This window comes from Moschus berezovskii, chromosome 6, assembly GCF_049115385.1.
Source record: "Moschus berezovskii isolate FMDL1 chromosome 6, NW_MosBer_1.0, whole genome shotgun sequence".
NCBI classification, from domain to species: Eukaryota; Metazoa; Chordata; class Mammalia; order Artiodactyla; family Moschidae; genus Moschus; species Moschus berezovskii.
Genome location: NC_142465.1, coordinates 120,643,812 through 120,657,652, shown reverse-complemented (window position 1 = coordinate 120,657,652; position 13,841 = coordinate 120,643,812). Strand labels below are relative to the sequence as shown.

The 13,841-nt window shown below is 66.8% G+C and overlaps 1 protein-coding gene across 3 annotated transcripts in view; it reads right to left on the bottom strand.

Moving 5' to 3' along the window:
• Window positions 1-1,167: 1,167 nt before the first annotated feature.
• GRAMD4 (GRAM domain containing 4) overlaps window positions 1,168-13,841 on the bottom strand; it is a 69,480-nt gene continuing 56,806 nt past the window's right edge. For all 3 annotated transcript variants that reach the window (XM_055394736.2, XM_055394735.2, XM_055394734.2), the window contains exons 8-19: window positions 13,259-13,350; window positions 12,543-12,634; window positions 11,272-11,320; window positions 10,058-10,129; window positions 9,725-9,768; window positions 9,543-9,652; window positions 5,868-6,022; window positions 4,287-4,431; window positions 3,643-3,736; window positions 2,938-3,022; window positions 2,595-2,663; window positions 1,168-2,454 (exon numbers count right to left, since the gene is read on the bottom strand). In XM_055394736.2, coding sequence (XP_055250711.1) covers window positions 2,350-2,454; window positions 2,595-2,663; window positions 2,938-3,022; window positions 3,643-3,736; window positions 4,287-4,431; window positions 5,868-6,022; window positions 9,543-9,652; window positions 9,725-9,768; window positions 10,058-10,129; window positions 11,272-11,320; window positions 12,543-12,634; window positions 13,259-13,350 — 1,112 coding nt within the window. In that variant the 3' untranslated portion in view covers window positions 1,168-2,349. The remainder of the gene's footprint in view (window positions 2,455-2,594; window positions 2,664-2,937; window positions 3,023-3,642; window positions 3,737-4,286; window positions 4,432-5,867; window positions 6,023-9,542; window positions 9,653-9,724; window positions 9,769-10,057; window positions 10,130-11,271; window positions 11,321-12,542; window positions 12,635-13,258; window positions 13,351-13,841) is intronic.

Sequence of the window (13,841 nt, the reverse complement as noted above, 5' to 3'; positions counted from 1 at the left end):
CCTCCGTGTCCTGTGCCGGCGAGTGGACCCGCGGAACCGCACGTGCTGCCCAGGGCCCCTCCGCCTCCCACCTCTCAGCCTCGGGGGGGTGCTGCAAGCAGCACCCCACCCCAGAGATGCCCACGGCCCCCCAGGAGGCCAGGCCTGAGCTGCCCCACCTCCTGGGTGTGTGCCAGCCCCTGGACACCCCTCCCCGCCAGCCACCACTCATCACTGGCTTCCTTCTGGGAGCCGGCTTCTGCCTCCCTCTCCCCAGCCTGTCTGCGTGCGCAGCCCCCTGCCCTGCCCCCACGGCCCACTCCCAGGGGACCTGCCTCGGCCCCTGGCCTTGACGTCAAAATCCCACTGCCCTCCAGCGCTGCTGGCCACGGGACCCTGCCAGGAAATCCACCCCGCACCCTCCCCCACTGTGAGCACAACGCATTCCAGGTTTATTTAAATAAAAATTTATAATTTATACAAGACTTTTTTCTTTAAACAAGGTTTTTTGTTTTTTTAAAAAAAAATGTTACAGGAGGATTTTTTTTCAATTATTTCTTCATACAGTACAATCCTTTTGTTGAACAAAAGTTACACTGGTAACGAGTATTTACAGATTGAAAATAGACTCAAGCTTCAGACGTAAAAAATGTTAACATTCATTCTAGTTCCATGATTAGTCGCAGAAATTAAACATCTGCCCAGATTTACACGATTCAGTAAAAATGACACAGGCTCTCGCCGACAGGGCATCTGCCCAGGCCTGCGCCCTTCCCACCGGAGGCCCCGGGCTTCCAAGCAGGGCCCGCTGCGGCCCCTGGCGGCTGCCCCCAGCACATGGTCAGTTTTCATCTCCCTTTGTCCTTGGAAGGGACTCAAACCAAGCCATGCGGCTCTGAAGACAGCAAGTCCACTCCCCTGCAGGGCCCCCGCCCTGGGCTTGGGGGCAGTGTCATCGCACTTACAGGGGACACACGCTGACCACATGGTGGCCCCAGTGATGGGGTCCAGCAGCACCCCCAGGTGTCACCCCCGCAGTCATCCCGGACCCAGTCCAGGGCCCACCCTGCCTGCCTCGGGCCCAGAGGGGGTCCCCACTGGCTGTGGACCCTCACCCAGCCCCTGAGACTTGGTCCACCTGCACTGACCAGGGGCCAAAGCCCAGGCCAAGGGTGGGCTCCGCCTATGTCGACCTGCAGAATCACAAGATCCCAGCGCCAGGGGGAATGGGAGCCAGGCTGGTCCCGCATGTGCGGTCCGGACTGGGGCGTGTGCTTCAGGAACTGGTGGGGGAGGCTCCCCATTGCAGGGGGACCCCTCTGGGGATGTGACCTGAGCGAGGCCACCGCATTGCTCACCCGACCAGCAAATTAGGAGCAAAGGTAAAAATCACATCTGAAAAATGATACAAAAATAAGAAAAACAGCTTGCTCTCTGTAAAAAATATAATCTTCTGTTTCTTCAAAAAACAACAATCCCAGTGACACCCAGGGGACTCGGGACAAGCTGAGGGCCGGCAGGGCCCGTTGCTGGAAGTGTGCAGAGCAGCTCGGCGTGTCCGTCCCCGAGGTCTCGGGCCAGTCCCGATGCCTCACCGGTTTCCAATGCAGGCCTGCGAGGACCCCGCTCCCCTCCACCTGGGGGTACCTGGGTGCGGGCCGGCCTCCGGGCTGCTCTGCTCTGCGCCGCCGCCAACACCAGGCAGGCTCAGCACCCCTCACAGCCCTCAGAGGTAGGCCACCACGGGCCTGGGGAGCCCCCGTCCTTCCTGCTCCAGCCCAGGAGCCCCTCACCCAGCCAGTCCCGCAGCCTGGAAGCCAGCACGAGCCCCGAAGCTCGGAGCTCCCCGAGCGACTGTCGTCCTGGGCCTCTCTGCATCCCCCTCGAGGCCGATCACGGGCCCCTGAGTGGCTGGCCGGCACCGTGCTCCCAACATGCGCGCGGGGGCCTCCTTGAAGGGCCGGCCCATTCACGGAGGCTGGCAGGGGCCCCCTCACCCGGTGTGGACGTCCTTCTCCATGGGGAAGCCCTGCATGCTCCTCGTATGGCTTTGGTGCAGAAGAGCTGCTGGCGCCCGGGACCTGGGCCGGGCGATCTCTGCCCCGCGGGGACCGAGGGGGCCTGGCTGTGCCTGGCGGCGGGTCCCGTGTGTCGTCATCCTTCCCGGTGGCTTCCGCGTCCACAGGACAAGCCCTCGAGAGCCCTGACCCCTGCAGGAAGGGGTCTACCAAACGCAGGGTCAACACAACGGAAACCACACATCCGGGGGATTATTGCAAAAGATCATGAGGATGTCTGATTTTTCCACTACCAAATTGTTAAGAGAAAAAGAAAAACAAAAATTTCCAGCGGCGTCCGGGTAAGTCAACACTAGCTGTCCCCGCCGGCGGCCGCCGCGGACGTGATCTTCATGTACTGGCTGAAGATGGTCTCGAAGGCCTCGTCTCTGTGCACCATGGCGCCGAACACCAGCGGCTGGCGGGAGGGAGCAAGCAGGAGCAGGCGGAGTCCATGCCGGCCAGGGCCACGCAGGCCGACAACGGGCAGACCCCACCCCAGCCAGAGCCACACCCCGGGCCCACCCCTGCCTCTGGGGCCCTGGCCAGCACCTTTACCTTCTGGGTCGACGGCGTGGACACGGCGATCCCCATGCCTGACCCCGGCAGGACAGAGAGGACCTTGTACTGAAAGCAGACAGCAGAAGCGTCGCCTCGGGGCTCTCCCAGGGTCAGGGCCGCCCACCCTGCACCCCAAGACCTTCTCCTCCACGGAGTCCCGGATGGCAAGACCGCCACGGGCCCAGGCCTCGCCAGCCAGAGAACGTGGGCACATCGTATGCCTGCACAGATGCTTCCTGAAGCACAGCCCAATGGTCCACACGGCCCCCTGCTCCCAGGTGGCTCCTCCCCGCTTCACAGCCCCACAGCTGCCCGCCCCTGAGACGGGGGCAGCACCCACCTTCTGGATGTCCGTGATGTCCACCAGCTTGATGACTTTGTTCCTCTTGGAGGAGCCAGACTTGGAGCTTTCGAAGCACAAGTAACTACGGGGGCGTCGGGGGAGTGGACAGAGCCCGGCACGTGAACCGGGGGCCCACGCCAGCAGCTGACCCACAGCCCTGACACGGGGGCCCCTCACCGGCCAAGACATGCTGGCCTCCTACAAATGGTTTCGCTTCTACAGAGTCCCACAGCTTCTCGAGTGTAAAGCCCAGCGCTCCCACTGAACCCCACTCACGGTCCCGCAACGAGCCCAGTGGGGCGCCCCATGGGAGACGTGTGCACCCGAGGCTTGGGGAGTCTGCCTGGCCAGAAGCTCCAGTGAGGCGGGGAGGGAGGCGTGGTCCTCAGTGGAGTGTGGGGGATGAGGTGGTCAGGGGGCCCCTAGGCTGAGATCAGGCCCTCCCTGGGCCTGCTCCCCACCCCCCACCCCTGCGGGGCAGCCACCTCGTCCCAAAGGAGATGAACAAGGAGCCTGCTGGCCACCCTGGAGGCCCAGGCCGGGGATTCCAGCCACATGACAAGCGTGGCAGACCAGGGCATGTCGGACTCCAGGGCCAGGGCCCAGTGGCTCTGGGCAGGTGCTGGACCGGGGGATGCCTGCGCAGACCCCGGCCGCCCCCGGGGTTCGCGCCCGCCTGCACCCCGCTCACGGCTCACTCACTTCTCCGTCACATACAGGACCCCATTCCTGATGTAGTCGGTCGGCATCTTCCGGTCCCGGTTTATCAGGCAGCATCGCCAGCCGTTCTCACACACTAACGGGGACAAAGCCGGACAGGCCTGGCCGTGAGGCTCCCCTCTGGAGACGCCCGCCCCAGACGCACAGCGGGAGCATCAGTGCTGCTTCTCGAGAACGTCTGAGGCTCGCGCGCCGCCATCAGAGAAACCCACAGGGTCAGGGGCAGCAGGGGCTGAAGCTGCTGGGAAACGGGCACCCCCTCCCACATGAGCGGGCAGGGGCACGAAGGCAAAGCCTGGTTTAAACAGATCAAACCGAGGCCACGGCTCTCACAGCACACAGGTCAAGGTCTGGGCCAGCAGGAAGAGGGCTTGGGAGGAGCTCAAGGCTGAAGCTTTGCAAAGGTCTTCTGCCAGCTGGGGTCACACACGACAGAGGCCCCAACGTCTAAGCCGCCCTGCCCATGCCTGCTTGCCTTTCTGCTGCCAGACCGCCCGCTGCAGATGTGCCTGGCCGCTCCGACCTCTGGCCCAGGGGGGCCCTCCCCCGGTCCGTCTCCGCCATTGGGTCCCAGCACCGGGGCGGGCAAGCCGCCAGGCCTGGCCACGGGCTCAGCACGCACGTACCCGCCAGCGGACGCTCGTTCTCCGTCAGGTTGAAGATCTCGTGGAAGTTGCCCTTCTTGGCGCCGTGCAGGCGGCCAGCATCCTCGTCCCTGCTCAGGCCGGTGGGCGCGCTGGACACGCAGCTCCGGGAGGAGGCCGTCTGCAGCTGCAGGGGCCCAGGCACCTCTGAGTGCCACCCGCTGGGGGCGGGTGCACATGGTCGTCCCCCAACCCCGGACCCAGCTGCACATGCGGACAAGAGGAGAGGCAGGCACGCCCCGGCGTGGGCACACACCCCAGGAGAGCCCCTGGGGGATCCAGTCCTCCTCGCCCCACGAGCCCCCACCCTGGACAGAGCAGCATGGCTGCGGGGGGCCCCTTCTCATGATGCCCCGTCCCAGCCGCTGAGCCAAGGCCAAGCCAGCTTGTGCGGTCGGTGCAGGGCTGGCTGGCGCTCAGCCCCGGGGCAGCTCACAGCCACACTGCGGACACCAGGCCGGCTGGTGCCCCGGCCACCGACCACTCAGACACAGCCAACCTCAGCCACAGACAGCCCCCGGGCAGGAGGGGCGTCCACGTGGACACCACACCTTGTCACGTCCCGACAGCCGGCCAGAAGGGACAATGCACACGGGACCAAGAGAGAGGAAGGGGCGGGGCCGCATGACATGAGGTCATGACCATCCGCTAAGTGGGGCGCATGCCAAGACACGTGGGCCGTGGGATGCCCAGCGGGGTCGCCCTCCACCCCGGGAAGCCCGCCTCCCGGCTCTCTGGTTAAGACACTTAGGGAGCCTGCTTACGGCGGGCCGTCCACTTGGGTCTTGTGACCAGAGCCCACCCACGGGTTCAGCGAGGTGTGTGCTGTGCATCTGGCCTGTGAGTTCAGGCCCCCAGTGAGCCTCACAGTCCCGGAACCCAGGAAGCCCGGCCCATGCTTGACCCAGAGCTTCCCTCCCACAGACAAGAGGCATCAAGGCATCACTGGACGCCCAAACACAAGGCTGAAACCCAACGTCACCTCCTCCAGGAAGCCCTCCTACACCTCCATGGGAGTGCTACTGAGCCCAGAACCGCCCCACTAGTCTGAAACCCCAAGAAGAGCAGCAAGGCCATTGTGCCCTCCACGTCCTGGCTCTGGACGCAGTGTCCGATGCCAACACAGCCTTCCACCAGCCTGTGAGCACTGAATGTGCCGTCTCAACCTTGCTGCCCGAGCCTCCGAGCCAGGGAGCGGGGACTAGGCCCACCCAGAGAGCAGGCCCTCCCAGGACTCCAGCTTCCAGCACCCTGAACCCTCCTTCCTGGGGCCTGAGGGCCCACCTGGCTGGGCAGGGCCTGCTCCCCAGCCAGTCTTGATGGGCAGGGGTCCTTCAGGTGGGTGGGGACCTCCCCCAACAGCTGTCCCCTGCCAGGGCTGTCCGGCCCTGGAATAGTCACCCTGGATCTTCGGGACAGCAGAGCCGGTCATGGGGAATTTGCCCCCACAGCTGTTTTAAGTTGTTTCCAGGGCCCCAAGAGATCAGAGCCTCCCCAGGAGCAGGCACGAGGCACAGCGGGGCAGGCGGGCAGGCACGCCTCCCCAGATGGCACGCAGCCTACCCTGCGTGACACGGCGGTGCTGGAGCGTTCCTTGAGCTGGGGGTCTGTGGGGAGACTCTTCCAGATGATGTAGGGGGTGTCGTACTTGGCTCGCAGCCTCGGACAGCGTTTGAAGATAAAATCGATGAGGAAAAACTTGATTCCAGCGTAGAGACCTACGGGGCAAACGAGGTCCCATCTCACCAAGACCCTGGGGCCCCGCCCGAGTGGCCAGCACGCAGTCCCCGCCCTGCCTGGGGGCCCCGGTGCTCCTTGGAGGGCCTCCCGGGACCCAGGTGCGGGGTGGCGGTCCTGGGAGGTGGACACACAGGGCAGGGAAGGGACCGCAGCTGAGAGGGAGGCCTCTGCTGGGCACCATCATCTCAAGCCCAGAGGTGCCTGAGGCCAAACAATAAACTGCCCCTAAAAGGAGCCAAACAGACAGAACCACAGGTCACCGCCCTCCGAGGGGACGTGAGCAGGACTTCGGGGACCCCTCCCCAGCCTGCCCGCCCCCATTCACGCACCGAGGACGGGCCCTGTGCCAGCTCCAGGCAGGGGACGCCAAGGCTGGGAGAGCCCAGCCCACTGCCCAGACCCGGAGGTCACACCTGGGGCTTGCACCTGGGGAGGGGGTGTGACTTCCCAGGGGGGCTGAGCTAAGCCGTGGGGCTGGGCAGGGCCAGGGATTGGATCACTTCATGACCCCGACCTCGGCCCTGGGGCAGTCTCTCCACGCCTGTGCTCCCTCCCTGTCCAGCTAGGACCCCCACACCAGGGGCTCAGCATCTGTACCCACCGGGAACTTCAGGGACGGCCCCGACCGTCAGAACCCCCAGCCCACAGCTCCACACCCAGCTCAGCCCATCAACCCATGCTCCACAGACCTCTGTGTTCCCCACCAAGCCCCTTCCCGGCCTCCGAGGGGCCTCCCTGGGTACCCCTGTGGCCCCCTCCTGCCCACACTACCGCATATCCTCGCCCGGTCCCCCCCCCAATCTCCCGTCTCCCCACCACCCTAGACTCCAAGCCCAGCCTTGTTCTCTTGGGAACTCAGCCTACAAGCAGGCAGTTTGAAATACGGGCAGGGGCTGGTCCTGCACGCTGCACACCTCCCCACCCAGGATTAAACGCTCATGCCGCCCACCTCCCTGGAGGCACTGAACAGCCCACCTGGCCACTCAGGGCAAAACTGACCCCTGCCCCACCCCAGCCTACCCTCGCAAACCCTGACAGTGATGCTCTGCAAACCCGCCTGGACCTGAGCACACCCCAGACTCACTTCACCCCAGCCCAGGGCTGTCCCTGATGCACCCAAAACACACCTCGTTATCGCACCCCCTCCAGCCCCAGCTTGAGTCCCTACACCCGACACAGGACCTGAGGCCGCCTGTCCACAGCCCCGCCCCACCCCGGCTCCCACCCCGAGTCTCACCCACCCCCATCACACCCCTGCACCCTTTGACCTGTCCCCCCGACCCTGGGAGCGCATGAGCGCTCACAGAGAGCCATGGCAGACACCCAAGTCCAATGGGCTGGGAGTCTACCAGCCCCGCCCGCCTGGCCAGCAGAGGATGGGCCGGATTCGAGAAACCGAAATCTCATCTCTCTAGGCTGGATGGACTCCGTGTCTCCTGAACGCAAAAGTGTTGATGAAGAGCCACTGGGGGAGGGGTGGAGGGAGGCGAGGGCACGAGCTGCCCTCCGAAGGCGGTGGGGGGAGGCGGTCAGGGTGGGGGGGCATCCTGGGGGCGCAGGTGGGGGTCGGGGGTGGGGGGCGCGTCCTGGGGGCCAGGTGGGGGTCGGGGTGGGGGGGTGCATCCTGGGGGCGCAGGTGGGGGTCGGGGTGGGGGACGCGTCCTGGGGGCACAGGTGGGGGTCGGGGTGGGGGGCGTCCTGGGGGCGCAGGTGGGGGTCGGGGGTGGGGGTTGCATCCTGGGGGCCAGGTGGGGGTCGGGGTGGGGGGGCGTCCTGGGGGCACAGGTGGGGGTCAGGGAGGGGGGCATCCTGGGGGCGCAGGTGGGGGTCGGGGAGGGGGGGCATCCTGGGGGCGCAGGTGGGGGTCGGGGAGGGGGGGCATCCTGGGGGCGCAGGTGGGGGTCGGGGAGGGGGGGGCATCCTGGGGGCTCAGGTGGGGGTCGGGGAGGGGGGGCGTAGGTGGGGGTCGGGGAGGAGGGGCATCCTGGGGGCACAGGTGGGGGTCGGGTGGGGGGGGTAGGTGGGGGTCGGGTGGGGGGACGTCCTGGGGGCACAGGTGGGGGTCGGGGAGGGGGGCATCCTGGGGGCGCAGGTGGGGGTCAGGGAGGGGAGGCATCCTGGGGGCGCAGGTGGGGGTCGGGGAGGGGGGGCGTAGGTGGGGGTCGGGGAGGGGGGCGTCCTGGGGGCGCAGGTGGGGGTCGGGGAGGGGGGCATCCTGGGGGCGCAGGTGGGGGTCAGGGGTTGGGGGGTGTCCTGGGGGCGTAGGTGGGGGTCGGGGAGGGGGGCATCCTGGGGGCGCAGGTGGGGGTCGGGGAGGGGGGGTGTAGGTGGGGGTCGGGGAGGGGGGGTGTAGGTGGGGGTCGGGGAGGGGGGCATCCTGGGGGCGCAGGTGGGGATCGGGGAGGGGGGGGTAGGTGGGGGTCAGGGAGGGGGGCATCCTGGGGGCACAGGTGGGGGTCGGGGAGGGGGGCATCCTGGGGGCGTAGGTGGGGGTCGGGGAGGGGGGCATCCTGGGGGCGCAGGTGGGGGTCGGGGGTTGGGGGGTGTCCTGGGGGCAGAGGTGGGGGTCGGGGAGGGGGGGCGTAGGTGGGGGTCGGGGAGGGGGGCGTCCTGGGGGCGCAGGTGGGGGTCGGGGAGGGGGGCATCCTGGGGGCGCAGGTGGGGGTCGGGGAGGGGGGGCGTAGGTGGGGGTCGGGGAGGGGGGGCGTAGGTGGGGGTCGGGGAGGGGGGGCGTAGGTGGGGGTCGGGGAGGGGGGCATCCTGGGGGCGCAGGTGGGGATCGGGGAGGGGGGGTAGGTGGGGGTCAGGGAGGGGGGCATCCTGGGGGCACAGGTGGGGGTCGGGGAGGGGGGCATCCTGGGGGCGCAGGTGGGGGTCAGGGAGGGGGGGCGTAGGTGGGGGTCGGGGAGGGGGGCATCCTGGGGGCGCAGGTGGGGGTCGGGGAGGGGGGGTGTAGGTGGGGGTCGGGGAGGGGGGGCGTAGGTGGGGGTCGGGGAGGGGGGCATCCTGGGGGCGCAGGTGGGGATCGGGGAGGGAGGGTAGGTGGGGGTCAGGGAGGGGGGCATCCTGGGGGCACAGGTGGGGGTCGGGGAGGGGGGCATCCTGGGGGCGTAGGTGGGGGTCGGGGAGGGGGGCATCCTGGGGGCGCAGGTGGGGGTCGGGGGTTGGGGGGTGTCCTGGGGGCACAGGTGGGGGTCGGGGAGGGGGGCATCCTGGGGGCGCAGGTGGGGGTCAGGGGTTGGGGGGTGTCCTGGGGGCACAGGTGGGGGTCGGGGTGGGGGGGCGTCCTGGGGGCGCAGGTGGGGGTCAGGGGTTGGGGGGCGTCCTGGGGGCACAGGTGGGGGTCGGGGAGGGGGGCGTCCTGGGGGCGCAGGTGGGGGTCGGGGGTTGGGGGGTGTCCTGGGGGCAGAGGTGGGGGTCGGGGTGGGGGGGCGTCCTGGGGGCGCAGGGCCTTGGCTCCTGCACAGGTCAGAGGGCTGGGCGCCGGCAGCTCCTTACCCAGGGCCAGCCCCACCAGGCGGAAGGGGAAGAAGCAGGAGGCGAGGAAGGCGGCCCACAGCGCCACGTACAGCTTCCGGGTGGTCTCGGGCTGGACCCACATGAACAGGCTGGAGAGAGAGGGCAGGCTCAGAGTGGGCGGGCAGACCCCCGGCGGGGCGGGCCCCGGGCGCGCAACTTACTTCTTGATCTTTTCCAGGATGTCTGCCATCTTGCCGAAGAGGTTCTGTGTGAAGACAGAGCTGCAGTCACGACAGAGATCCCGGGGCCGCACAGCAACGCTGGAGACGCCCAGAGGTGCCCAGAGACCACGGCCAGAGGCGCCACAGGGCCCTGTGCTCCTGCCCAGCCGCGCCCAGGCCCAGGCCCGGCGACAGGGAATACCCCTCTCGAGACAAGAGACCAGGCTCCACACCCTCCCGGGAGCTTGCCCGGGGCACAGGTCAGCAGGGGCTCCTCCCACTGGGGCGCTGGAGCTCCGGGGACCCCCCACCCCCAAGTCCGGCAGGACGTACCTGGGCTTTCTGGGCGACGTCCAGCACAAGCTGGAACTTCTCAGACACAGTCAGGTCTTCCTTCGGAGGCTCCTTCAGTCAAAGGAGAAAGAGAATTTCCACTGAAATTTAATAGTTCAGAGAAATTACTGACGTTAAACAGGATGAGGCCTCCCAGCCCAGGGACCGGGGTCTCTGCCATCCCGACAGAGGGACGGGCGTCCCTGGGGTGCCCAGCCCGAGGGGGTGGCATGGGCAGCCGTTCCCACTGATGCCCCCGTGGAGCTCGAGAGACGGCGGGCAGCCCCCCACCTGACTGCTGCCCAAACAAGCCGCCTTCAGAGGGGCACCTGTGACCACAGAGCCCCGGCCCAGCCCTGACTTCACAGGCGCAGGGATCAAGGCACCAGCGGGAACACCTGACCTCGTCCAGCTGCTGTGAGTTCACTCAGCAAGAACCTCCCAAGGACCTCCGGGTGCCAGGGCCAAAGGGCGCAGGCCCACCTCCCCCGACGCGCCCCCACCTGACCCGTCTAAGGGGCCCTGCAGGCCCACTGTGTCCTGCACCCCGTCCTGATCTGTGCTCCACCCCCAGAGGCTGCTCAAACACCCCACAAGGACCGTGGAGGCACCACGGCTTCCCCCCCGCCCATGCCCGGCAGTTTTGCTCCCTGGGCCAGGGTCCCCTGCAGAGCAGATAGGCCGTCTGCAAAATGCCAGGGGGCAAGCGCAGGTGCCTCTGCAGGCCTGAAGTCTGTCACGGCTGCTGCAGCCCCAGAAGAGTCACAGCGTAAATGAGTGGGCGTGCCAGAAACCAATAAAACTTTATCTACAAGAGCAAGCGACGGGCCACGGGGAGCTCTGCTGACCCCGCTCTGCATGTCCACTGCTCCAGCCCACGCATCGTCCACCTCCCTCCTCGGAATGGGGTTGGGGGCGGCTCCTGGGGTGTCCCTCGCTGCCTCCCCTCCACATCACGTCCCAGCTGAGGCGGGGCAGGCCAAGCCAGCCAGGGCGACCTGCTTCCCACGTGGCCAAGCTCAGGCCAGGGCGGGGTGCTCAGGGCGTCAGCCAGGGAGGGCCCCAGGTTGGGGTGGCTGGCCGTCTCCTCTCTGACTGCTCCCCGCCAGGCAGGGCTCCCCGCCGGCACCCACGCAGCCAGCCCTGGGGGCCTAGGGGGACCCACACCCTCCCGCAAAGCCTGACCCCATGACGGAGCCCCTCCCGGGACTTACCACCACTTCAGACACTTCGGGCACGATGCTCCACTGTATCCTCCAGCCCCTGGCGAACGGAAGACAGCACACCTTTACCAGAGCATCGTCTGCAGGCGGCGGGCGCCCAGGGATGATGTCGCGCCACCAGCCCTGTGCTCCCAACCAGGAGGCATCCCCTGAAATGCTGGCCGTGGGGACAGGAGCTTCCGAAACACCCGGCCATCTGCCCAGACCCACCAGGCCCCTCCTGGGCTCAAGAGCAGACGACCCGGGCCGCCCCCACCAACCCCGCCCTGGGAGCCCTCCTGGGCGGGGGGACGCATGTACCCAGAGGTGAGGGGCCTCCCAGAACAAGTCAAGGGGCAACAGCGGCAAGGGCTTCAGGAACCATGCCAATCTGGGCACGGAGAGCCCTTTCGTAAGCAATTAAACGTTTGCTTTTTCACCAAGAAACATTTTCCATTGAAGCAACTTAGGCAAGCACAAAGAAGCACCTGGAAACCCTGGTGTGTGAAAGTGAACTTCTGAACGGCTGAGAAAAACACGGGAGGCAGGGCCTACACTTAGGTCTTGCGTGAAACTGGGGTTCATTCACTCTGTGGGGCAACCTCAGGGCCACACAGGCCCAAGCAGGCTGGCTTCCAACACAGGCCCCCACCCCAGCCTCGAGCGGAAAGGGGGCGCTCAGAGGGCAGGCAGGCCCTGGGCTCAAGGGGTGCGGAGTCCCGGTGCTTCTGCGGCGCCAGCTGGGACCCTGAGGACACAGCCTCTGCAGCTCCGTCAACCCCCCCACTGGGGTGTCACTGCTTGGGGGGGACTTTCCTGCCTAAAAGTGGTGCAATCAGAGGAGGGGCCAGACTCACCCTGAAGCTGGCGCCCACTGGCCGCCCACAGCAAAGAGCTGCTGGGGTTTGTTCATTACTCTGGTAGCAAACCCTCCTCCAGGAGCCCAGGGCTGCAGAGTCAGTGTGAGCAAGTGAGAGGCACACAGCCGTGTTCGGCTGTGACCCCAGGGGCTGCGGCCGCCAGGCTCCTCCGCCCGCGGGACTCTCCAGGCAAGAACACTGGAGGGGTTGCCACGCCCTTCTCCAGGGGACCTTCCTGACCCAAGGATCCAACCCGGGTCTCCCGCGTTGGAGTAGAGTCTTCACTATCTGAGTCACCAGGGAAGCTAGAACAAGCTCCCAAAACGCCAGCGTGCGACGCGGGGCTGGCTCGGCAGTGCCTGGCTGCACATGTGAGGCGGGAGGCGGTGCAGCCTTGCACACGAGACAGCCCAGCACACCTACCTGGCTATGAGGTAATTGAGGGACAACCTCAGAATCGCGAGGAACAAGAACATGGGGATGGCCCAGCCGTGCCACACGGCATTCATGTACACCTGTGGGTGCGGGAGGAACAGACAGGGGGCAGCCAGGTGACCGGCCAGGCTCTTGCCCCGGAAAGCCGGCCACGAGTCCAGCCCGAGACCGCTCCCCAAGAACACAGCCCCGGGGACATTTATGAGCACAGGGAGACCCACGGGCCAGCCCCAGGCTGCACCCAACAGCACCCCTCTAGTCCTGACGACCTCACAGAGCTGCCCGGCACAGCAGGCTGGGTCCCCCTGGGAAACCTTGGGGTGGGGTGCATGCCCCCCAACCCCAAGGGGAGGACAGCTACCCTACCCCAGGGAGCACAGCCGCCACCCCTTGGGGAACACATCCCCCTCCCCTCAGAGAGCATACCCCCGACTCTAAGGGGAGCACATCCCCCACCCTGTGGGGAGCACAGTCCCCACCCAACAGGGAACACACCCCCTCCCCTCAGGGAGCATACACCCCACTCCAAGGGGAGCACACCCCCCACATCACGGGGAACACATCCCCCACCCCGAGGGGAGCACAGCCCCCGTCCATCCGTGAGCACACCCACACCCCATGGGGAGCACAGTCCCCACCCTGCGGGGATAACATCCCCCACTCCATGGGGAGCACACAACCCCCACCCAGAGGGGAGCACTCACAGTGAAGGCAATGGCAGACGTGTAGACGGAGTACCAGTCAGATAAGGCAGAGAGGTTCTTCACAAAGCTGGTGACGGGCTTGGCGCCGCGCTCTGGGGACAAATCAGACCACACGGTCAGGCCAACGATCACCCAGCCCTCGGACACACCCGGAGGTCCAGGTGCTGTACCAGCTGGAGGCGGGGAATGGGGAGGGATGGGGGGCACCAAAAGGAGCTGGGCGAACCACAGCTGTCACAGCCCCGGTGGCCTGACCCTGGGCTGCTCCACAGCATCCCTATCCTCCGCCCTGGCCATGTGTGGATGGGGCTTTGCTCCCACACCACAGGCCCTGACAAGCATCTGGGGGAAGCACCACGTTTCGCTGTGGGTTCCAGGCCTGGAGGGAAACGCTGCTTCCAGCCCTGGGCCAGGGGCAGACAGACAGACGGCGTGGGCCTGGGACATACCTCCCACGGCCTGAGGAAGAGGGCGGGGAAGTCTTGAAAACTGTCCTTGTGGAAGGAAGCGCAGCCCAGTGCTGGGGTGCCCCCGCCCCACACGCAGCCCAGACCCAACAGCGCACGCAGCAGAGACGAGCAGA